Raw genomic sequence first — 24,941 nt, 5'->3', positions numbered from 1 at the left:
TCCGTGGTGCTCTGCGGGGCCTGCATATTTTGCTCTTCTGGCTGTGGCCTACTTGCAGCCAGAATTGGGCTTTCCACGCTTGCTTCTGTGCTTCCTATCATCGTGAGAGCCTGGAACCTATTGCTGTTCATTTCTCCTGAGGTTTCTACCCCTTTGCGTTGTCTTCTTGGACCACCCTTCAGCTCGAGGTTGGGGATATCTTGCTTTTCCTGAACTTTAAAGTAGGATCTCAAGGATGGAGTAATTTTTATTTTAGGACCAGGGCCTCCTGATTTAACTTGTCGTGTGCTGGACAGGGGGGCTAGGGGTTGTCCTGAGGCGTGGGTTTTTCCCTTCTTCGTGGTTCTTACAGGGACTCTACAGCTTTGATCCTTAGGGGGATTGTGTGAGGTATTGGCAATCAACTGCCTGTTTCTTAGGCAGTTGCTGATACCTTTATTCAAAGCACTGGCCAGGTCATTTGCTTTGGCGGGGCATGCTAAAATTGCCTTTACTTTTCCTCCCCCTCACTATCTTCTGTGTCTGCCAATGTACCTGTGCCCAGTGAAGGTTTTGTCCAAATAGTGCCCCCCTCAACCTCAACCTCCCCCTCACTTACCTTCTGCATGCAAAAGTCTTGGTGTCCTCTGGTTGAAGAGGCAAACTCCTGTCTTTCGTGAGGTGCTGTGATTCCCTACTCCGCATGCCTTTCACTGAGGTTTTCCCCCAGAAGGAAACTCTATTGGCAGTCCTCCTGTTGCTGTGGCACACAGCTGCTGCTTCCGCCCATACGCCGGATGGACCCTTCGCACCGTATTTCAGTTTTGTTCGCGTTTAGTTTTAAACAATTGTGATTCATCCACTTATGAAACAGCAAACATTCCTTCCTGAAAATTGGCCATGTCTTGTGTTGCATTCTCTAAAAGTGAAAGAATGATGTGGATTTTGTCTACATACGATACCAATGAGAGCCTGAAATATTTTACGACCTGGGCAAGAGGTTGGATGTAAATATTAAATTTGGTAGTGCTCCATGAAGAGCCTTGAGACTCCATATTGCAAGGATTGTTGGTGGGATGCAAATGGGGGTGAAATTATTTGAAATGAGCACTCGCTCAAAAAAGAGGAAAACCAGGTCAGGAATGACCCTCGTATATCAATATCATTGCGGCGCTGCAGAACTACTCTATGTAAGACCATTTCGAACACGGTGCCTAGATCCAGCAGGATTAAGTCCGAAGAACTGCCATCATCAGTGCACTGTGGAATTTCTCTGATACAGCTAGGAGAGCAGATTCAGTGCTGTGGTCAGGCCTAAAGCCATTTTGGGATCTGTCCAAAATATGTTTTTCTTCCAGTAACTCTTTCAAATTTGCTGTTGTCATGTTTCTCTGTTACCTTGGCCCGAAAAGGTGGGAGAGAGATGGGGCGACCAGTTTCAGAATTTGCAGGGTCAAACGAAAGTTTTAGCACTTTGGCTGGGCAAATTTACATTTGTTAAATTTCATTGTTAAGCCATTACCATCTAAAAACTTCATTACCTTCTCTAACTTCCAGTCATGATCCTTCTTGTTTTTCCAATAACCAAAATATCATCTTGAAAGAAAAGCACCCTGTTAACCTTGACAGCAGATTCTTCATTACCCTCTGTAAAACCGCCACAGCGAATGCTAGACTGAACAGCATCCTTTAAAATTTGTAGCAACCTTCCTGCATAATGAATGTTGCTATCCTCGTGATGAGGCACCTGATGGTAGGCGGCTCATAAATCAATGCATGAAAAAGCTTAACAGCCTTAACTAATGCATTACAATTATTTTAGTTAGGGCAAACATATCCACAAATATGTTCATGTTCAGATCCCACAAGTCGATGCACAACTTTATCTTGCTATTTGGCCATGCAGTAACTACAAGGGGGGTAAGCCAATTGGAGGATTGGATTGGTTTAAATACATGCGCTCCCACCAATTTTTCAAGCTCCTATGAATCTTAGGAACCGCCTCATCTTTCAGCACAATATTATGTTCAAATCGGCGTAACTTTTTAAAATTCCCTCTGATAACATAAGGAATCCTTCCTAAAATGTCTCTGCCAACTGTGTCTTCATCTACAATTATTACCTGTTCTTTATTATTATTGTCTATAACTGTATATAAGTTTCCCTGTTTAAAGCACCCAAGGACTGAGGGGCCCTTTTTACCGCAAAGTTTTCCAATAGTATGTCTGTTCTTGAACCTGAAAATTAAGTACCTGTAATTTATAATATCGACAGGTTCCCCGCCATACCCTTCAGGTCTAATATTGGGTTCCAATAAATTAGACCGTACTTTATTGACAAGCTACTCCATCCTAGCCCTCTCTTCCTAATGGTGTACGGGGTACCTGAGTCCGCTGTCATGCGAATACCGACACAATCAATGCTCATAAAATGGGTAGGTTTTTCCTGGGAACATCGTCTTCCATAACATTCAAGATAACTTTGTCTCTAACATTCAGGACATTTTCCAAATCTGTCTCATCACTACCAAAGCTAAATGTATCCTCAAGTAAATGTATACACTTAGTTTTTTTCTTCATCCTCTTGTTCTTGCACATTTAGCGAGGTGTCCTGTTGTTCAGCAAGTACTCATTTTTCTTAGTGCAGGGCAGTTCTTACTATTAGCCAGATGTTTAACACTATCACAACAAAAGATAACCTCACTTTCTTGCCCACCACTTTCTTTATGGTCCTGATTGGCAAACCTGTGTTCTTTCTTGAAATTTACCTTCATAACTATATCACCATCTGTAACAGTAATCTTGTTTAATTAATGCCGTGGCACACTTTCCAGACATTTTTGCTTTCCTAACTATTTCCATAATTCATAGGAGAATCATCATTAATCTACCACCTTTCTTGTATTGCAGGTTTGGCGGTATGCAGAACTAGTTGATCTCTTATTAGCTGATCATGTAGAGCAACAAATGTACAATTACTGGCAAGTTTCTTCTGTTACTCAACATACTTGCCCATGGATTCATTTTTAAATTGTTTACTAGAAAACCAATTTACCTGTTATACCTATACATACTTTGGGCTATAATAAGCAATGCAATCTGAAAAGACATCTATGAATACATTAGTGTCCCCAACACCACCAACCCTTGGAATACACTCAGATACATTTATTAACCTGCAGGACCAAGTGAATAAAGCCAAATATGTTCTTCAAGAGTGAATGAATGTGATTCATCCACAGTTTCCAATTAGTTCATGAAATACTCATTTTATTCTGACTTTTGTAATAAGGGTTCTCGATCTACAGAAAGAAATTCTCTAGGAGTGTTAATACTCAATCTGTTCACAGAAGATGCCATTGCACTGATCAGGGTGGATTCGTTTTAAGTCCAGACTTCACCTTTTATGTAAATCAAAGTAATGACTTATACTTGAATTAAATAAAAGGACTAGTTCTTGCTCCACTCCACCACCATGACCCCGATCGAAGCAAGAGCAAGACGCACACTCTCCCACCTTCAGATACAGCCGGAAAAATTTGCCGAACATGCGTGCTATCGTCCTAACCACAATATACACTGCTGCATGCGTAGTGTGCAAAAACTCTAGCTTAAGGGTGGTAAATATGGACTTTACCCTAGGTGTGTGATGAAGAATACAAGTGCAAGACTTCTAGATTTCATGATGTCTGTGGGAAAACAAATGGCAGTTTCCCTCTGTCCCAATAGTAACACAAGACACCTGGGGTTTCATTATAAGTTGGGTTATTTCACCAAGCGATAAATCCAGATGAAATAACCCTGGCCTCATTCCAAGAGTCAGGGCTAGAGTTGTCCTGTTTGTAAACTGCAGACCCAATAACTCCGTGCCTGAAGAGACTGGGCCAGTGTGTTGTTGGCGAGCAGGGGCTGCGGGCAGCAGATTGCCTGACCCCTTCCAACCTCCTAGAGAATCCCTCCAAACCTGTATGTGTGCACATATGGCTGTTCTAAATGCATAATAAATGCCTCTCAGTCACATCCTAGCACCCAGCACGAGTGAATTCCATTTCTGTGAGAATTCCATGTCTGCTGTGCCACACCTAAGTGTTCGTCACTACAAGATATCACAAAATTTGTCAGTAAACATTAAAAACATTAAAAAATGAGGTTATTACTTAAACTCTCTCTCAGTCCTTCATACAATGGATCAATCATAACTAAGGGCCAGATGTAGGTAAAAGCAGTTTAGCGAGTCCTTAATAGCGATTTTTAGGGAATCGCTATGAAGGACTAGCAAAATGCTATGTAGGTAGGAATCGCAATAATTTTAGCAATTCCTACACATTCCGTATTTGCGACTCGCAAATAAGAAATGGCTTCCTATTCATTCCTATGGGCCAATAGGCCCATAGGAATGAATGGGAATTGCGCACGCAATTGCAAGGGTTCCAAACAGACTCCCTGTTGCACCCCTGAATTGGGCATGTGTGCCCTAAGGGTATGTATGTGTGCCACATGGCACTTAGAAAAAGCAAAAAAGTGTTTTTTTAAAGGAAATCGCAAATTACCACCAACTTGAAGTTGGTGGTGATTTGCGATTCCTTAAGACAATATTGCAATTTGCTATGCCTCTAGCATAGCATTTAGGGAATCGCAAATTGCGATTCTCTAAATGCCGTCCTACATTGCACACAGCTGAATTGCGATTGTAAACGCTGAAATTCTGCAAATTTCAGCATTTGTGAGCGCAATTTAGCTTGCTACATCTGGCCCTATGTTTGTTGCAGCCTTTAGAAAACTCCAGGCCTCTGCTCCTCAAGGGGATCAATATTTTTTGGGCTGTCAACCCACGTCACTGACTGAAGATAACCAAAGTAACAGAAAGGAAATACAGGTCTTATGAAAACACTTATACGTTTATCTAGTATATGTAAGAGTGTTTTTTTTAATAATTAGGAATGAGTGCTTAATTCAGATTTGTTTAAGTTAACCTAAATAGGCTGCAGTTACCATGATAAGGCTGCAGCTACTTTGCTTTGACATCCATTAAAGAAATGTACAATTTTATGAACAAACCTTTCCACGTGCATTTTAGTTCATTCTGCCTTTTTAACCTTGCAGACTCTGCGCTTGTTTGTCTATTGAAATGTGCTATGCATAATTAATTAAAATCAATGAATTGCATTTATATGCAGAGATTTTAATTACGTATAATAGTAAACATGAACTTGTCTGCCTATTGATTTATATTTTAACTTTCCTTGACCTTTTAAAGTGAGCATAGTCTATGATAGTTTTTTATTAGGTCTCGCCTGATCTAGCGCATGCGGTGATCTGGCGAGACTTTTTGTGAGGGCTCAAAAAAGTGCTACCACTGTAGCCTAGAGCTACAGTGCATGTGCGCGGGGGTGCGCGCCTCACTTTCGCGGCCGCACGGCCGCTTTGATGTTCTCCGTGAGATCATTTTTTTTTTTCTCCTGTTTATTACTTCTATGTAGTAATGGTGGCACCCGTGCGCCGCCATTACTACAGAGCAGTAATAAACAGAAACAAGAATTGGCATAGCCAATAGGTCTCGCTTTTGGGACCTTATAAGTATTTAGTTATGCAACTGTTGCATGGCTAAACACTTATAAGGTCCCAAAAGCGAGTCGTATTGGCTATGCTTGTTGACTTTATAGTTGGTTCTGGCTCATTGCTGGTTTCACAGACTACCTTATGTTAGTCCTCTCACAAATTATGATTTTGACTATTAAGATACAAGTTAATTCATGATTTGACAAACAATCTTTTTGCCTTCTGTAGTGATCTTAATTTGAACAACCCTTTATGGTTTTAACTTGAATTCCTATCTTGTGAAGGTTTTATCGATTGGTATTAGGTTTTAGTCTTACGAAGACACACTAGGTCTTACAAAGATTCAGACAGTTCCGGTCCTGCATATCAACCCTCTAATTTTTTCATTAGAACATTTAATTGGACCATTGACGTATATGATTTGTGATTTTGTAAAAATGAATTTCAAATGAATGTACAAGAATTTACACTGTGATTGGATCTAAGTAGAAGCATTACACTCTACATCTGCTTACCTTTAGTCTGTGATAAGGGGCCACACTCATGGTCCTCGGAATGTCCCTATACAACAACATAATTCACAATCTCATTTAAAGCTAGGCACTAAAGTAAGCGATCTAGGCCTTGAGGCCCATTCCTTCTCCCCAGTACAATTTCTTTATTCAGTTGGGATGGGGTATTGTTCCTTCTGTCCATAGGTGTGATCTGGAGGTCACTGGAAGCAGAAATGGTGTGTGGACTATTTCATATGGCTTGGTTGTGAGAGACTACTAGTGTTCATGAGATATGTATGTTGATTCTTCTGGATGGGGTCTGGTGACCAGTGAGATATTAGGGGCGTCCCCTGTGACATTGTTAATTGGATAGGCTTGTGTGTGCTGCCTTGTATGGACACAGTCACACTGAGACAAAAATGTTTTCCAATTGTTATTTTCCCATTACAGGGGGAAACGTGTTACGGGTTATGTATACTTGAAATCTCATTTGCCAGCCCTGCCTGCTTGGCTGTAGAGACTGCTTAGAAGGATGTACAGGTCAGCACAGAGTGTGAAAGGTGTAAGTGACTGAGAAGGTGCCACTTGGAAGCAGCAGGAGGGTGAGCTTGAACGCTGTCCCACTCTCAGTGGGACTGTTATTTGCAACGGTATGCTAAAGTGAAGAATCTGTGTGTCTTTCATCCTAAAGCAAATCCATATATTTTGTACTGAAATAAATCACCAACGAAGAGCATATTTTGTTAAAAAAATCATTTGTTTAATCATTGGAACACATGAAGGGCGCGCAGACTAAATTAATCTATGTGATGCAGTATTTGTATACTGTTACAGACAAAGACAAAACCAAAACAGAAACAGATTTGGAATATAACCTGATTACATACTTAGTTCAGTTCTGAGCATTTGATATTTAAAAGTACAGAAATATACTGATAACAAAACAGGATTTAAACAACATTTTTTCACATGAATCCTATACAAATCTCTACTAAATTTGGTTCATTTGACTAAAAATATTTATTAATTTTGCAGCTGCAATTTTTTGATTCAGATGTAGAGATAAAAATATAATTGGAATAATATAAGGATTATCAAAACTGAGTTCTACATTTTAAATTTCTTTATGCTGTGCTAAATACACTTTACTTTCTCATAAGTAATATTTCAGTGTTATACCTAAATGGGTTTAGGCATCTGCACGTGTATTGTTGTTGGCTGATGAAGTCACTAATGTTGCTTCTTGTCATTTCGCCTAACTTGAAAACAACAGACGAGCAAGCGTAATTAAAGTTGACACTTGTTCAGTTGAAAATGCAATTGTGTCATATTTTGAAACATAATAATATACATTTCTGAAAACACAAAAACATCTTCACTGCAGACTGAGACAAAAATAGCGGGACATGTTGAAATATTCTCTGAATTGCATAAGTCAGCCAGGGCCAGTGTCATCGAGTTCTCCTCTGGCTTTGAGTAAAGCACAGCACCTGTTTTTATGTGCCTACTATACATGAAGCCAGTTCGTTTAACGCAATATTGCTCTGAGATATTTCTTTATTTTAGACACTACAGCTCAGAACGAGGCAAACACTGCTCACTGTTTCTGAGCTGCACTATCTAAAAGTGAAGCTCTCACTCGAGAAATATTGGGTTAAATGCATTGACTTTATGCACTGCAAGCATATAAAAACAGACACTCGGCTCTGTGCTGCGGCAGCAAAGCCCAACATGAGCCACTCAAACTACTTCTCAGAGAACCTCTTACTATGAATGTGACAGTTACCAAAGTGTTGAGAGACTTGATTTGTCTAGTCATCGCCTCTTCGATGCGAAACAAAATGTCCAGAACTGAACTACACTGAAATAAAACATAAATAAACTGTAAATAAATAAACAAAGAAAACAGCTCTTAGGATACAACTCTACACATTGCTCTACAAACGTTCACAAAATCAAAACGAGAAGCTGTGATAGCCAACCTTCATTACTTTTCTATATTAAATGTCTTCAAATGATGTGAATTCTGTAACATTTGACCTCCTAAACATAAAGTCTTTGATTTAACCAGTCCAAAGATTAAAGGGCCAATGAATAAGGATTATAAGGGAATGTGTTGAGTTGGCACAACTGAAGCTCTCTCTTCCAACAAAGATGTCTATCATGTGGCTATGTGTTAGCCAACAATAACTTATTTGTGGGTTCGGTGCAGATGTCTTTACCACAATATATATAAAGCAGGTAGTTGCACAAAACAGGATTTTATCCACGTGCCTTTTATGATTAGTACATCCTTCAATAAAATGGCAATGCCTTCCGAGAGGCTGGTGGTTTTTCAGGGGATTTAATGACAGAAACACTGGCACAGGTAGCTAGACTTTATGTGTGATCTTTATTAGGTTATTTTTAAATACACTAATCAGGGGTGTACTGCAGCTAAAAAGCACAGCATGGCAAATAAAAAACAGCACAGATTGATAGCGCTAACAGTAAGTTACTAACTTTAATAACATAGGGGGAAAGTGTTGAAAACTGGTTCAAATATTTGAAATAATAGGTTTAACAAGAACAATTTTGTATCATGTAGTTTCCTTTGTAGGGTGCCTCTTTATTAAATTTACACATAAAAATGTCATTCTATATGCTAATTAAATAATAAGAATATTATCATCCTAATTATATTTGTTTAACCATGTTCTATAGCAACAAATGTGTTCCAGTGCTGGCTTCGATGCAGTTACAAAGGGGCAACATTCTCTTGAATAATAGGCAAAGTGCCTCACAACAGGTCTTCATGAGACAATGGGGTAGTTGGTAACACATCTATACAGCCACCACATCCTCAATACTTGGTTCTCAATTGCCACAGTCCAGACTGAAAGAATTCTTCAGGAGTGCAAATAAGTCATATGTAAAAAAACAAAAGAGACCTTTACACGGAATATGATGAAGGCAGGGCCCAATTTTTGATTGATCATGCAGGTTCAGTAAAGGGAATACTATGGCTCTACTTAGGAGATTTCAATTGAAAAAAGATTACTCAGTGTGCTAACCATTTAAATATAATTAGAATTCAAGAAGGCTACACCGTACAAATTAAGCTACTGTAGTCCAAATGTGGCCACCTCAGTGAAAAAACGTACATATGATGGGCCACACCGTGATATACTATTAAAACAATGTTGTTTCTATTTTTAAAGCAAGTGCCATGGTTGTTTTACTACAGATTACTGTACATATATTACTATTCATAAAAATATATATTTGTTCTGTATAGAAAGCTTCAACATTTTAAGACAGATAATTGTGTTGGAGTAACTTTAAGGCATTCAATGCCTGAAACTAGGGTTAAATGATGCTGAATCACTATCTTAGTCACCTTCCAGAATCACACAATCCTGCATCCTCACAATGGGTGCACAAAGTATTTAACCTGTTTTGTATATATACGTGTGTTTCTGTAGGTTTTAAGTGTTTATGGGGAGACTTATTTTTATCAGGACATCAAAAACATAATATTACAAGAAAACACTCTTTGTTTCATTCATTCATATGATCCACCCTTTCGGTGAAGGAGTCTGGACACATATTTTACAAGTTTTAAGGTCCAAAGCACAAAGAGTACAGGCCACATATGTGATCCTAACCCCCATATACCTATATAAAGTTGGGAGAATATCATCTTTACAAATAAAGGTACTCCTGAAATCATGTAGTTTACTAACAAAACAAAACAACCAGGGCTAAAAGAGACCAAGATTTGGTAGGGGTGCCATTTTGGTGTGAGGAATTACTTCAGCTGTTGCTGCTTGGCCGATCTTTAGAGAGTGTAATTAGCATTAGCAAAAGACATCAAACTGAGAGGACTGGGGAAGAAAGACATTCACACCAGTGCCACAATCTGCACAGTGTATACAATGCACTAGACAGGACTCTTGGTTCCATAAGCAATTCACCCATGATCTAGACTGCCACCACAAATGTGAATTTATGGCAATTATGAGGCCCATTTCTATAGATGCCTACTCAATGGGAGCAGCACCAAAGCAACTAAAACCTTTTATTGTGGGTTCTTATCAAATCATAAGATGTTATTGCAGTTTAATGACTTCTGAACTGGAAAACACTGGCATGTAAGGTGAAAGGATGTCCTACCCTTTGAATAATACCAGATCAAACCAGTGCTCCTTCCTCCACAGTAAAGAGCAACATAGCTAGCTGTAATTAGATTATTTTACCACTGTTGCATTTTTCAGGTTCGGTTGACCGCTGAAATAATTTAAGGTGTATAATGGTAATGGATCTGTGCTATGTGGCATTAAAGGACAATAGCAAAATTCACAAACTGCTATCAACTGTTTCAGATAGGAATGTGGCTGTGCTGTTTCGGGTGTGATTTACACCTTAGTTGACCCCTGTTACTTTTTAAGTCAAGTAGTGAGTGAAAGGTTATAAAAGTACAACACTAGATGATACTCAGTTCCTCGTGGTACACCCCTGAGAAGAGACAACATGTCTGATATTGCGAGAAGATTCTAGTTGTTGCCCTGATACCAATTCATTATGAAAGGGAGAGTGTCCAATCCGCCCCAAAACAGTGTGATACAGCATGATTCTGGAGTCTTGGAAAAGAAGAGGGGCCTGTCCTCAAATTCTTTTGCATTTGTTGGAATAGATCACTTAATTTATACCTTATTATGGGCCTGATTCACAAAGGTAAACTTACACTCCTCACATAAAAAAAATAGGACATGCAGAATTATAAAACTCCACACATAGTTTCTGAATTTCATTTAACATGTACATTTACCTTCTGAATCAGGGCCTCAATATCAGAAAACCAAGCAAAACCAAGCTTTAGGTATTGACTGATTTGTTTATCTGTTGGACTACATGTTTAAGATAGGAGGGAAAATTATTGGAAGATTTCTTTTACCTTACACAACTGTCCTAACATCAGTTTGTTAGAAACGTGAACCATCTTTTATATGCACCCAAGTGCTGACCACTTTTAATTAAAACACTATTGCGCATGTAACAAATACCCTGCTTTGCAATGAATAAGGGCATTTCTCTCTGCAGAAACCTTTGCATTTAAATGGACCAGAATCCACTTCAATTATTAGAGCAGCTGTTGTTTGGCGTGTTCAGTTTTACTAGCTTTAGTGTGACCACTATTCCCCCTACCCAAAACAATCCTTCATGAAACCTTCAGTAGACTTAAACCTATTTTAAATAGAAAAACCTGTCAAAGTCCACAATTAGTACTCCACATTACATTACTTACACCAAAAAACATGAACAAGAACCACAACATGATTATCGTCAAGGTTCTAGACACTCTGAAGCACCCACGCTGTGAGGCAGCCGTACAATTTTGGAATGGAGCTTCCATTCATATTCACGACTCAATCACAGTCACTCTCAGTCACTCAATGTAAATATACATATACACATACTGCATGGCAATATATGCCATCTTCACAGTCTGCAAATACGAAAATAGTAAAAAGATTACATTATTTTCTGCTGAACTTAACATTTTCACATAACAGTGCGGTTCAACAGGATATACACTCGGTAGTCGGTACTGCTTTTGTTCTTTTGATCCATCTTTACAGGATAAAAGCACACATAAAATACTTACAAACTGTACAACATTAGCATCAGTGTATCAGAATTAGCCTACTTTGGTTTTCTGAAAAACAGATGTGCTTGTTTGCCTTTACATACAAGAAATTCAGTACAATGTATCTTACAAATAAACATTTCTATAGTTTGTCAGAGCATAGAATATTTTCTTAAAAGCAAGTAGCTCTACTACAACAATGTCATCCCAAAAAGATGAACAACTGTAAAAATACTGCGTGGAAAATATATTCATACATCATCGGCGGGGAGAGAAGGGATGCTGATCTTTGCTCTGGTAAAATAAGCCATCTTCTCCCTGTAATAAAAAGAACAATTTGTAACTTTTCTTATATCATTGTACAAGCAATCAGCACTACATACACCTAGGAGTTTAATGCTTCTCCATACAGGAGCGTTGTACACACCACATGCTACTGCACTCTCTAGCAGATGATCGGATTCCCATTTCTTACCTTGAGAATTCTGTATTAGAAAATAAATAACCTCTTAGTCCTCATAACAGTGAGTTTTTTCTGACTTTACATACTATCAAAAAGATCAACACTGTAGAGGTATACCTAAAACCCATGCAGACCACATGCAATACTCATGACCTCACCCTTGACGTGAGAGAAACAATAAGAAATGTGATAAATAATCGTACAGATGAGAATACATCACATTACAATTAACACTATGAATGAGGCTACTATGAAAGTATTATTTTTATCAGTTTGATTATGTGCTGTTACTTTTAGGAGTTTTACCTGTTATTATAAATATTGTGAGGTCATAAGCATTGCGTTTGGTGCGCAAATTAAGGTTTGTATGGCTGTTATGCTAGCTGTGGATTGTAGAACCATAACTGATGAATTTCAGTCATTTTTAGGTTTTATAACCATATCATCACTTTAATTGTATTTTAACTTTTTTTAATACAAATTGTTATTGTAGTATAACCAATCCTGATCACAACTTCACTTTGTAAAGTTTTGATATTGAATTTCTATTTTCAGTTGCTATATTACATTCAAGGTTTTTGAAAGTATCCCCTTTCTCACTGTGCATGGCCTTTTGCTGGGCACAATAAGGTCTAGCTGTAGGGTCTGGCAATTAGCAAGACTACACACTGCACCCAACCTGATGTGAGCAGACAACACTCACTGGGAATGGTCTTCAGGAAGTCAAGCATGAACTGGGCTCTTTTATTTTATTTATTTTTTAAACAATGTATTATTTTTTTTTAGGAAGATAATGTAAGGGGTTCACAAACCCTTAGAGATGCTTTAACCCCTGTTGGGCTTCCTCTTGGATTCGTGGACCCAGCTCAGATCTACAAACCTGAGATCCCACCCAACAAGGATCAATGAGTATTTGCTGCATGGCTTGGTGATTCTGAGGCAGGGTTTGCAAACCACAGAGTAGTGCTGGAGGTCAGCAAACCCTGTTTTTCGAGCTGTGCAAACCAAGTTGCAAAGAAACATTTTTTTCTCTAATCTAACCTGGCAAGGTTCATTTAGGCCTCCACCATCAGGAGATGCTACCAGACACCTCTTACAACGCCTTACATTTTTTTTTTTTGGGGTGGACGCTGGGACCAAGCCGCATATCCTGTAATGGTGGCAGCAGTTAGCTATAGTTAGTTATAACTTTATTAAATTTTCTTTAAAATCTTAAAAGTACATAGAAAATACATCATGCAAAAAAAAAAAAAAATCGGTATCCCAAATCTCCCAACATTCAAAACAATATGTACATAAAATCCACTTTAAGATAAAAACTCTTAGGAAAAAATAGTGGTGGCAGAAACAAAGTGGGCCTAGATTTGAGATCATGGACTCAAACAGGATGATAGGAAAGGGCTCCCTCATCCAATCATATTCAGTCATTTGTTTAAATTGGGTCTGCACCTGAGTTCTTGGCCATCTTTTGAATAACGGTCCAGGTCTCTCAAACCTTTTAACTTTTTTGTAGCACTAATTTCTTCGAAACTGCTCAACAAATGTACACCTAAAGAAGTGTAGGCACTTCCTTGAGTAAAGTTCTACTGTTATGCCAAGTTTGGCTTAATTCCATTAAGCCGTTTTCTCAGTGGGGGACTGCAAATATTTCTACAGGAGATAAAATGAGAAAAAGTCACTTTTTGGAGCACCACACCCCACCATTACTTGACAGATCTGCATGAAACTTGCCATGCAGAACCCAAATTGAGTGGGTCTTTTTTGTGGAAAGGTTTGCAAGGACTTAAAGAGTTTTTTGGTTTTTTTATGTAGCGCGAACTTGACCCGAATCCAATCAGGTATCAGAGCGCTTTACATAGCACCAGTTACGTTACATGAGGACACACATTCATTCTCTGTTAGGCACGGGGAGAGTAAGTGATTTGCCCAGAATCACAGGATGTTCGGCGTCATTACCGAGACTCGAACCCAGTTCCCCAGGTCTGAGGTCGAGCGCCCTAGCCGTTAGGCCAACTTCTCTCCCCCAGAATACTTAAATACTAGCAAAGTTATCAAGAAAATAAGAAATCCCCTTTCAATGGAAGCTTTAACCTATTTATATATTCATGTAAACGTATTAGTTAAGGGGAAGGTTGTGATGAAAGCAGTCACTCAGTAATCCATCAAAAATCATGACTTTTTATGCACAATGTCAATAACATAAAGCTCCAAAGAATTGAGGTTTGCCAATTAGGAAGCTAATTTAGCTTCCTCTTTGCCTTACACTGCTCATAACCTCACACATGACACCAATGATTACATTAGAAATGGCTTCTTTAATGGCGATGTAATACATGATGTAGCCAGTGATGTAACCAATGAGGTCATTTGTGATGGCATGTGTGAGGCCCTAACAATCCACAGCTGAGTTGTCAGTTATGGTTTCCTAATTATACTAAATGGGACATTTCAAAAGATTTTCACTTTTTTAACTGAGAAACTGAATCAAGTAAATTCTGCTGTCTTCAACTCAATCTTAACTTAACTAAGGGGGTTTCAGTAAATGTAAAGGATGTTAAATGATATATAAGTCCTAGTGTTCTCCAGCCCAACTGCACATTGGTGAGGCCTGGGGTGCTGCAGACCATGATATCAGGATATACCCTGCAACCAGTCCTTGTGCCCCCAAATATGCTGAACACAACCCTTGGCTGTGTGCAGCAGGCAATGAGCATAGGGTGTTTCAATCAGCCACACTCTGCTCCCAGTTGTGAGCCTCAAACCTAATGTGCACAGCCTATGGCTATTAACAGCAGATAAGAACCAGAAATTGCACTGCAAGTACTTGGCACAGGACATGACTTTTCAGTATGCCCTCCTCAGATCCGATATGCCCCTGACCCTACTGCACAAAGCTTTAGCTTTCTGCAGTGGGTAGTAGATGTGGTGCCTATTAACCAGGCCCTGTGCCTAAACTCTGTGTTGCCAAATTTACTGAACAAGGAATTTAGCCATGCTCAATAGGTACTGAGTGAAGGGTGTAACCTTCAGCAACACCCTGCACCAGTCTCCATTCTCCTCCTCAAGACCTATGGTCATGCCGAGCAGGCATTTGGCCAAGGTTGTAATCTTTAGCTGTGATATGCATCCAGTTTCTAATTCTCTATACCTACTGCACACTGGCTTCAGCCATTCACCTTTGTCCTGGCTGTGTGTCCTCAGTTAGAGCCCTTAGTTAGAGCCCACTATGTATGTATTTGGACATGTGCAGTGGGCACTCAGTCTGGAGTATGGTCAACTCCAACACAATAACAGCATGTCACTATTGCTCATTTCCCCAACCCCACTGGTTCCTCCTTTCATGCGTGTATGGGGATGTTTTTGGCACAAATTTGGCTTTTGTTCACGCTCAGCACCCATTTACTGGGCCTCCAAACACACTGTTCGCAATCCTTGACTGTAGAGGCAGGCACTGGACGTAGTGCTTGGATCTCAGCCATACACTTCACCTAGCCTCACTAGCTTCCACGCACATTCTAGCACACACCATCTTCAACGCTGTGCATGGGGCACATCAACAATTCCTTTCCCCTTTGCCTACAAACCCACTTTGCATGGACTATGACTATGCACAGGTACCAGTATGCACACTGTGTGGCAAACCAGTGCTAAAGTACCAGTGCTCACTCCCCTAAACACGGTTTGATTGGCATATACCTAATTAACAGATTTCACTACTTGAAGGTCTCTTGTAGAGAGGTATACCATATACCCAGGGCCTGTAAATTGAATGATGCCAGTAGGCCATCAGCACTTTTTGGTCCACCCACTTAAGTAGGACTCTAAACCATCCCATAGGCCTGCAATTGCATCCTGAATGCAGTTTTGCATTTCAATATTGACTTACCATATAAACCCCCTTGTCAAGCCTTAAACACCTTTTTTATTACATATGCGACTAGGGTAGGCCCTAAGTAGCCAAGAAGAACAAGGCGCTCTGTAATTATAAGGAAGAGGTGTGGCGCCGCGGCTAGGGTGACTGACTTCGGAATCTGGAGATCACAGTTCGATCCCCGGCGGCAGATTAGCCCAGCGCCATGTGACTCTGGGCAATAGCCTGCTTAATCTTCCCGACGGCCCCCAGTGCCTAAAGACCCTTACGGGTGATTGTTTGCGCTTCACAAATATGGATTATTATGTAATTAAAAGGTTGGACATGTACTTTTAAGTTTTACGGATCCTAGTAGTGGAAAAACTACTGTGAGGCCTACCTCTTCCATAGGATAACATTGGAGATTCTTCATAACATGTGATAAGCTGTAAATTCTATTTGGGAGCAGGTGGATATATCATGTTTGCTACCTATAAAATTGTAATGATAAACCCTCTTTAATGGTAAAGTCGGATTTTTCATTACAATTTTGAAAATGCCACTTTTAGAAAGTTAAGTGAGGAAAAACAGCTGGTATGCACTCAATTCAACAAATGATTCTAGACGTTCAAACAATAATGTCAACGCTAATCAGGTTCGTGTGCACCTGAAGAAGGAGGTACAGCCACCCCCTACTTAATAAGTGTGAAATGCCAAGACGAAAAGTCACAGCCTTTAAGTGCACTACGCTGGGATACTCCTTGGAGTATATCACCTATTACTCTGAGTGATCAGATATAGCAGGTAAGTACATGTACAATGAATCTTGTGAACAATCAAAATTTACAAAGTGAAACAACAAGCAAAGTTAAAAAAGGTTGGCTCAAAAAATGACTTCTTTTAATGAGCAAACTTGATGAGTCTCTGTGAAGACTTTCAGTTAATGATGCAGGGTAACAATAGCGAGCTTCCTGCAGCATGTAGAAGAGCCCCAATGCATTTCGGGCATAAAACTCTGCCCTTCATGAGGGGAAATTACAATTAAGTAAACTTCACTAATAGTATGAAGATAGAGAGCACAGGTACAATGACAACAGGATTATGTATGTAAATATCCAAAAGTAAAGGAACCACTTCACAAATCTAAAAAAACATGCATTGGGTCAAGTGTGGCACTACACAAATTAAATCACTAGAATGGAAAAAAGAAGAACAAGAATGAAATAGATGCGATCTTGCACCTGGTCCACCCAAAAGTGAATCTAAACTGGAAAAACAGCATAAGCCTTTCTCTCGTGAATAGAAACTTCATGCCTGCAATAAGATGAATAGTACAACCTTCTCTCTCGTAAATAAAAATTCATGCCTGCAATAAGATGAATAGTTCACTAACCCATGTCACAAAATTGCTCTGGGATGTAAATCCCAGTCTTCAAATATCATGCAGTGTGTGTAAAGCATGCTTGGTAGTGTAAAACATTACCTGGAAGCTCTAAGGTGCCGCGCATAAAGTAAGTATGCCGAGTGTGTCCCTTCCACGCTATAACGAAAGGAACTGGTATTAGCTGATGCGTGCATGCTAACGTGAGAGGAGCCAATGGCAGTGCTAGCAAAATAGGAGGAAACTCACCGGTAGATCAGGCCACGAGACCTGCAGTCTCCCAGTCAAATCGAACTAATCAAACGGTAGCCTAAACAAAAAAGGGTGAGGCGTAAGAAACCGATCTGGTTCTGCTCTCACGGCTTACCGAAAGATATATATATATATATATATATTGAGTCAGGTCACTGCGTTTCTTACCGGCATCAATGTGAGTTATGCAGTGCTCATCACCAGACTTCAACAGCGCTTAGCACGGTGCTTCAAAAAACCGCGATTGTTTCCCAAGCGTGTATCAAGTGAATTTAAACGCCTGTGCGTTACCCGGAAGTAGTTAAACCTAAAAGGGACCACGGCCATATCATGCAAGTGTTTCAGTGTGCCTCAATAAAGTTACAAAATAAAAAAGTGTAAGCAACACAAGTAATTTAAAAGAAAGGACAGACAGACAACTGAGCAAGAAAAAAATATTCAAGTCTGCACAAAGTGGCAAAATAACAGTAGTATGATGGTAGCTAGCATTCAAGCTAAATTGCCTTAACAAAACGAAGAATTTATAAAAATGTAACGGAAAATTTGCCTTCCTTACTTGACACATAGGTTAACAGTTGCATGTGTGCTCAAAGTACGAGTCAGTTATAGACATGAAGGTGTACATGTTTGAAACAGTGAATGTCATTAGATGAGAGACAGAAAAATATGATTTAGACTCTTCAAACAAACATCAAGCTCACATGAAGGGTACATCAGGCCGAAAATATTACACTGTCAGTGCAGGACCATAAAATCAAGTAAACAATGCATGAACAGGTTTGTTACTACATGACATGGTGACTGAGTGTCAATGTTCCATAAACTACATAATAAGACAATATGCAGCAAACCTTTCAACTAATGACTGACAATTCAAATTAGGTTATAGCATGAATAGCATCCCATGACTTTGAAATACAGTCCTTCTGTTGAATACCTAACCATTGATGAAAATGTTTGCAGAGACACAATTGACTACAAGTTTGATGAGGTCTATTCCTGGGCGGAGGTTTATGCGCAAAAGAGGAACTTCAGACATGCAGGTAACCACATCCTCAGAGGAGAGTCTAGCATCCATCGGGGACACCCAAATGACTCAGGCACTAGTTCCATCCACCATGCCATTGTCAATTGAAGCTACTCCAGGTACTTCTGCTGCTCCAAAGGTTTCTTTTTTAGACATCAGCGCAGCAGCCAACAATCCACCAACAAGCTCTCTGTTGGTTCACACAGAAGGAGCAAACCCCGTAGAAGCCATGGACATAGCAAAACCGGCAGGAACAGGCAGAAGACAGAAGAAACAACTGTGATTAACATCTCATCCAGTTCGTTATCTCAAGCCCAAATAGCTTTATTGAATAAAGGCACGCCTTTTGTCCCCACCTTCAACACCAAACCTTTTGAATCCGAAGTGGCTTTATACAAATTTATGGGAAAATTATGTTTGAGGTACTTCTTTTCTAATCTGGAGTGCATCCCCGACTCTCAAACCTTATCGGAGTATTGCAAATTTAAACCAAAAAGTTCTTTTATTTCACCTATGTCCCATAAGATTATTGACTCCTTTGAAACAATTGTTAAAAAGGCCATTTTGAAACTGCCTTCAAGTCCATCTAAGCATTTGAATAAGACTAAAACTGACAAAATGGCTTCGAAATCACTTAGAAGAGACGTTTCGCTGCATCTTACTCTGGCGGATAAAGGAGGAGCATGGGTTGTGATGGACCGTTGTTCAAATGAAGCGATGGTTGACACCATGTTACAAGACGAAACCACATATTTACCTTTAGCTCAAGATCCCACAGAGGAATTTCAAAGCATTCTCATTGCCATTTTAACACATGCCAAGGAGATGGCTTGGATCACTGACAAGACGTGGGATTTTTTTATTCACAAGGTACCCTAGACACCCTTCAATATACATGCTCCCCAAATTACATAAATCCTTGCATGATCCACTGCTGAGACCTATGGTATTGGGTTGCGGCTCCATACATGAACCTTTGGGTCATTCTTAGATACATTTTTTCAAACTGTCGTACAAGCTGGCAACACTTATTTAAAGGATACCACTCATCTGCTGCAGCTCCTTCAAGACATTGTCTTACCACCTTTAACCGAAATCTGGTTATGTACCATTGACGTGACTGCTTTATATACCTCCATCCCCCACTCTGAGGGCATCGAAGCAGTAGAATGGGCCCTTTTGCGTCAAGATGATATACAAGCCAGCAAAGTGTTTTTATTGGAACTCCTTCAATTTTCATTGTTCCACAGTTATTTTAGGTGGAAGGACAAATATTTTCTTCAGACCAATGGAACCTCAATGGGTTTTTCTGGAGGTCCCAGCTACGCAAACATCTTCATGATGCAATTTGAACTGACCCATATACTGTCTGACTCTGGCTGGACCGATCATATCATTCTCCACAGGAGATAAATAGATGAAATTTTGATCATTTGGCAGGGTACCAAAAATGAGCTGATGGAGAATTTGCAAACATTAAACACCAGGCATCCCAGGATTAAATTTAACCATACCATGAATCAACACCATATTTCTAATTTGTATGTGAATATTGAAATGGAAGGTACACACATCACTGCATCTATGTTCAAGAAACCCACTGATCGCAATAATTCATTATTATTTTCCAGCCTCCACCCACCATCACTTAAACGTCATCTTCCCTACTCGAAGTTTCTTCACGCCAAACGCATCACCTCTGACACAACAAAGCTGCCCGTTTCCGTGGGGCGCTAGAGGGCGCCAAGCAAGATGGCCGCACTGGTGCGAGGCTCCTGCTGTCCGGGCTCTTATCCGCCTGATATCTGCGTCATTCTCAGCCGAAAACGGCATCAGAGCATCGAGACGGCTTGGGAGGAGCAGCGGCGTTGTCTGAACATTGACAGGCCCGATAATCAGATGTGGCAGATTGAAGACTTGCCTCTTTGCACCGGAGCTGGGCTCCACAAGATGGTGGCGACCGTTGCGGCTTGAATTTTGACGGAGGCCGTGAGAGGAGGCTGTCTGATGAGGAGCAGGCGGGAGTCGAGACGACTGGAAGGGGAGATTGCTGCCCGCCGACTCTGTCCGCGACTGTGCTCCTGCCCGTCATAGGGTATATAAGCGGGGATTGTGGAGGAAGCCGAGGGGATTGCTGCCTGCTGACTCTGTCCGTGACTGTGCACCTGCCCGCCATAGAAGGTACCAGCGAGACCTGTGGAGGTAGCTGAGAAGGAGAAACTGGTGGGGCACACACGGACGCTGAGCGCGGCCTTGGGATCGGAGAGGCCCCCGGTGCTGCCCAGTATACGGTAGGAGGAACATGTTTTTCATGCTAGCCCAGTTACTCTTCTGAATCCAAGCATTACATTTTTACCAGGGTCAGCGAGCTACGGGGTCAATGCCTGCTGCTACACAAGGCCACAAAAAACAAATGATGGACGGAATGCTGACAATGCAGACATTCTCCCCCAGTCAAGAGAGCTGGGTTAAATCCATCGTTCTTTTGCCCACTACGCCACCCCAGTTCAGACATGGCCATATGCAAATCAGTCTTGACCCTGTGCCTCTAGGGAACAGTCCAGCCCGATTTGTTTGTTGTAACGCTTTTCGCCCTAAGTGGGATGGGTATTCCCAGACGTGGGACCCGTGCTCACTACACCACTGGAGTCAAGCTATCCTGGCTGATGACGGCTGATAGCCAGAAACCGGTCCTAGGATGCTTGATTCTGGTCCAGGGAAGACATGGCTTGGCAGTTCGGGCTGGACTGTTCCCATGAGGCACAGGGTCAAGACTGATTTGCATATGGCCATGTCTAAACTGGGGTGGCGTAGTGGGCAAAAGAACGATGGATTTAACCCAGATCTCTTGACTGGGGGAGAATGTCTGCATTGTCAGCATTCCGTCCATCATTTGTTTGTTGTAACGCTTTTCGCCCTAAGTGGGATGGGTATTCCCAGACGTGGGACCCGTGCTCACTACGCCACTGGAGTCAAGCTATCCGGGCTGATGACGGCTGATAGCCAGAAACCGGTCCTAGGATGCTTGATTCTGGTCCAGGGAAGACATGGCTTGGCAGTTCGGGCTGGACTGTTCCCATGAGGCACAGGGTCAAGACTGATTTGCATATGGCCATGTCTAAACTGGGGTGGCGTAGTGGGCAAAAGAACGATGGATTTAACCCAGATCTCTTGACTGGGGGAGAATGTCTGCATTGTCAGCATTCCGTCCATCATTTGTTTGTTGTAACGCTTTTCGCCCTAAGTGGGATGGGTATTCCCAGACGTGGGACCCGTGCTCACTACGCCACTGGAGTCAAGCTATCCTGGCTGATGACGGCTGATAGCCAGAAACCGGTCCTAGGATGCTTGATTCTGGTCCAGGGAAGACATGGCTTGGCAGTTCGGGCTGGACTGTTCCCATGAGGCACAGGGTCAAGACTGATTTGCATATGGCCATGTCTAAACTGGGGTGGCGTAGTGGGCAAAAGAACGATGGATTTAACCCAGATCTCTTGACTGGGGGAGAATGTCTGCATTGTCAGCATTCCGTCCATCATTTGTTTGTTGTAACGCTACACAAGGCCACACCACATTCCGACTGTCAGCTTTGGAAGGCAATTGTCTGAAGAGTAAACCTGCAGAACTGCCTGTTGGCTTTTTGTAATTTTATACATTCGATACCTTTGAACTGCACATCATTCTGGAGGACTTTAAAGTTTGTTGCACATTCTCAATTATTAGTCCATCACAACAAAGTATGAGTCATTAAATAAAGACTCAAACCAGGAGACTTAAGTAGGCTTCGGAAGCCCTCCCCCCACAACTTAGGGAGCCCCAACAGGTTAGCCCTCTATGACCGGAGAACTGGGCATTTCTGATAGGCAGCTAGCCTGAGTGAAGTTGGTGACCATTTCCATTTAAGCACAGAGGCTTTGTCTTTTTGTGCTAGGCGCCTAGCAGACAGCTATTCAAAGCATTAAATCTTCACAAGTGGAAAGCCAGAAGCTGTTGCTGCTGCTGAGAGTTGAGGAGCTGAAGGCTGGCGCCCCCCCCGTCTGATGGTCTTTGATAAGGGGCTGTGAGAGAACAGAGGGCTGGTGGAAGCGGTGCTGCAGGGGGGACCGCGCTGCCGCCGGTGGAGGCTGGTCCTGTGCTTGGCTGCGTCGGGACTCTTTCCTGGCTGACCGCAGTTGGGACGCTGTGCAATTGGACTGTCTGGGACCTGAGGATCCAATACTGATCTAAGTGGTAAACAGCAGATCTGAACACTCTATTAACTCCGGGCGGTGAGACAGTCGGCGACCGGGGGTGAGTGGACAGTCCCCCCTCTCCTATTACACAGGTCCAGTATCATGCAGTTTAACTTAAAAAGATGGGGAAGCCGGACGGCCGCCAGCCAAAGCTGAACTTCGAAGCGCAAAAGAATACCTGGTCACAGGCAGAGCAGGAGGATGTGCATGGTGAACCCCCCCCGCCTTCCACCGCAGATTTAAAGGTGCTCCTGATTATTATGCAGACTAGCTTAACCTCCATCGAATCCAAGATGGACTCTATGAATGCCCGCCTGAACGGTGTTAGGCACAGGGTGGATAAACACGAGGACCGGCAGACAGAGGCGGAGCGTCGTATATCGGACGTTGAGGACATTGTTACCGCCACCACTTCCCGGACTACAGACATGGAGAGGGCTCTCAAAGTGACAGCAGCTAAGAACGAGGATTTGGAATCCCGTTCCCGTCACAATAACCTCCGAATCCTTGGAATTTCTGAGACGTCCGCTACTGGACGGATGGAGGAATTTGTTGTACGCCTACTGGTCACGCTGTTTGGAAGGGAGGCCTTCTCGCCGATCTTGGTGGTGGAGCGGGCGCATCACACCCTGTCTGCGCGACCTGTCCCAGGCGCAGCCCCCCGGCCAATCATCGCCCGGATGCTCAATTATCGGGACCGGGACGCTGCCCTCCGCTTGTCCAGAGAACGTGGGAGACTCCAGTTTGAGGGCATGGAGTTATCACTCTACCCCAATTTCACTATGGCCATCCAGGAACTGAGGAGAAAGTTTATTTCAGTAAAAAAGAAATTGTGGCAGCTGAATCTGCCTTGTGCTATGCTCTTCCCGGCCCAGCTTAAAATCACGTACTTGGGGAAACAGCTGTTTTTCAATACCCCTCAACAGGCGCACGACTTCCTTAAAAGCTTGCCAAGGCAGCCGACTGCCCGCGCCTCCCCTCCCCATCCTCGGGAGGAGCGAGGCGGTGCCTCCGACATAGAGTGATGACTTACCATACCGGAGCTACAGTGATTGCAACATAGTGGACAAGAACTTGCCGTCACGATGTGTTCTTTCTGGCAGCATTCTCTAAGTGGTGGCGGTTGGGCGCGGAGGGGGAAAACTGAGAATCAGATACCGACCAAGATGAGTTGTATTGACTCCTGTGGCTGGCTCCCCCCTCCTGCTCGGCGCTGCGGAGTCTGCAAGGGATTGGCTGGGAAGACTGTGGTAAATCCCTTGTCTCAGTATTGTGACCCGCCGGCTGGTAATGACTTCATCCTGCAAGTGTGGTTATATTTTCGCAGTGGTCACCCAGTAAGCCATAGACTGAATATATGACTTGGCACGAGATGACTCTCGAATGATGCCCGAACGCCCTCGCATCTCTGCGAGGAGGCTTTGGACGCCCTCTGGAACCCACCCATTAGGAGAACCCTACCTACTGTTCGTAATTTTTGACTGGGAAGAGAAGTTCAGTTGTTCGTTGTTTTTCTCCCTCAGTCTGGTTGTTTAATGGAAGGGAAAGTGTCTCTCGAGACACAATTTTGTGGGAGGAGAGGGAGGGAAGGGGACCACGGCAGGATTGGGCTGCTGATGTGGGAGGGGGGAAGTTAACTGGTTGCCACAGACCTGAAAAGAACAATGACTTGCCACATGCCCCTGTACTTTGGACCCTGGGGGCACACCCGCTTTGCCGCTTTTATCTGCCATACAATGCTGACGACATTGTTTTATTATGCCTGTCGTTGTGACTGATACCCCGACTCGTCCGACTTACCGATTCCTCACATGGAATGTGCGAGGGCTGGGGGACCCGCGCAAGCGCCGTCACATCTTGGGATATTTAGACCGTCATAATATACAGTGTGCGATGTTGCAAGAAACCCATTTTCATCCTAGCGCTACCCCCACATTTGCATCTCGACGGGCAAGATATGCCAATTTCTCTTCCTATTCCTCCTATGCCCGAGGCACATGTATTCTCGTGAAGAAAACCCTCCCATACACTCCTATAGGGTCTCTGGTAGACAAGGAGGGTCGTTATTATATCGCC

General features: G+C 42.1%; 1 protein-coding gene across 1 annotated transcript in view; it reads right to left on the bottom strand.

The window, feature by feature from the left end:
- Positions 1–6,769: 6,769 nt before the first annotated feature.
- The window catches only part of WWC2 (WW and C2 domain containing 2), an 851,690-nt gene continuing 833,518 nt past the window's right edge, over positions 6,770–24,941 (bottom strand). The window contains exon 23 of the mRNA XM_085641882.1: positions 6,770–11,978. Coding sequence (XP_085498008.1) covers positions 11,912–11,978 — 67 coding nt within the window. The 3' untranslated portion in view covers positions 6,770–11,911. The remainder of the gene's footprint in view (positions 11,979–24,941) is intronic.

The sequence above is a fragment of the Triturus cristatus genome, chromosome 2_2, assembly GCF_964204655.1.
Source record: "Triturus cristatus chromosome 2_2, aTriCri1.1, whole genome shotgun sequence".
Classification (NCBI taxonomy): domain Eukaryota; kingdom Metazoa; phylum Chordata; class Amphibia; order Caudata; family Salamandridae; genus Triturus; species Triturus cristatus.
This window is presented reverse-complemented; position numbering and strand designations above follow the sequence as displayed.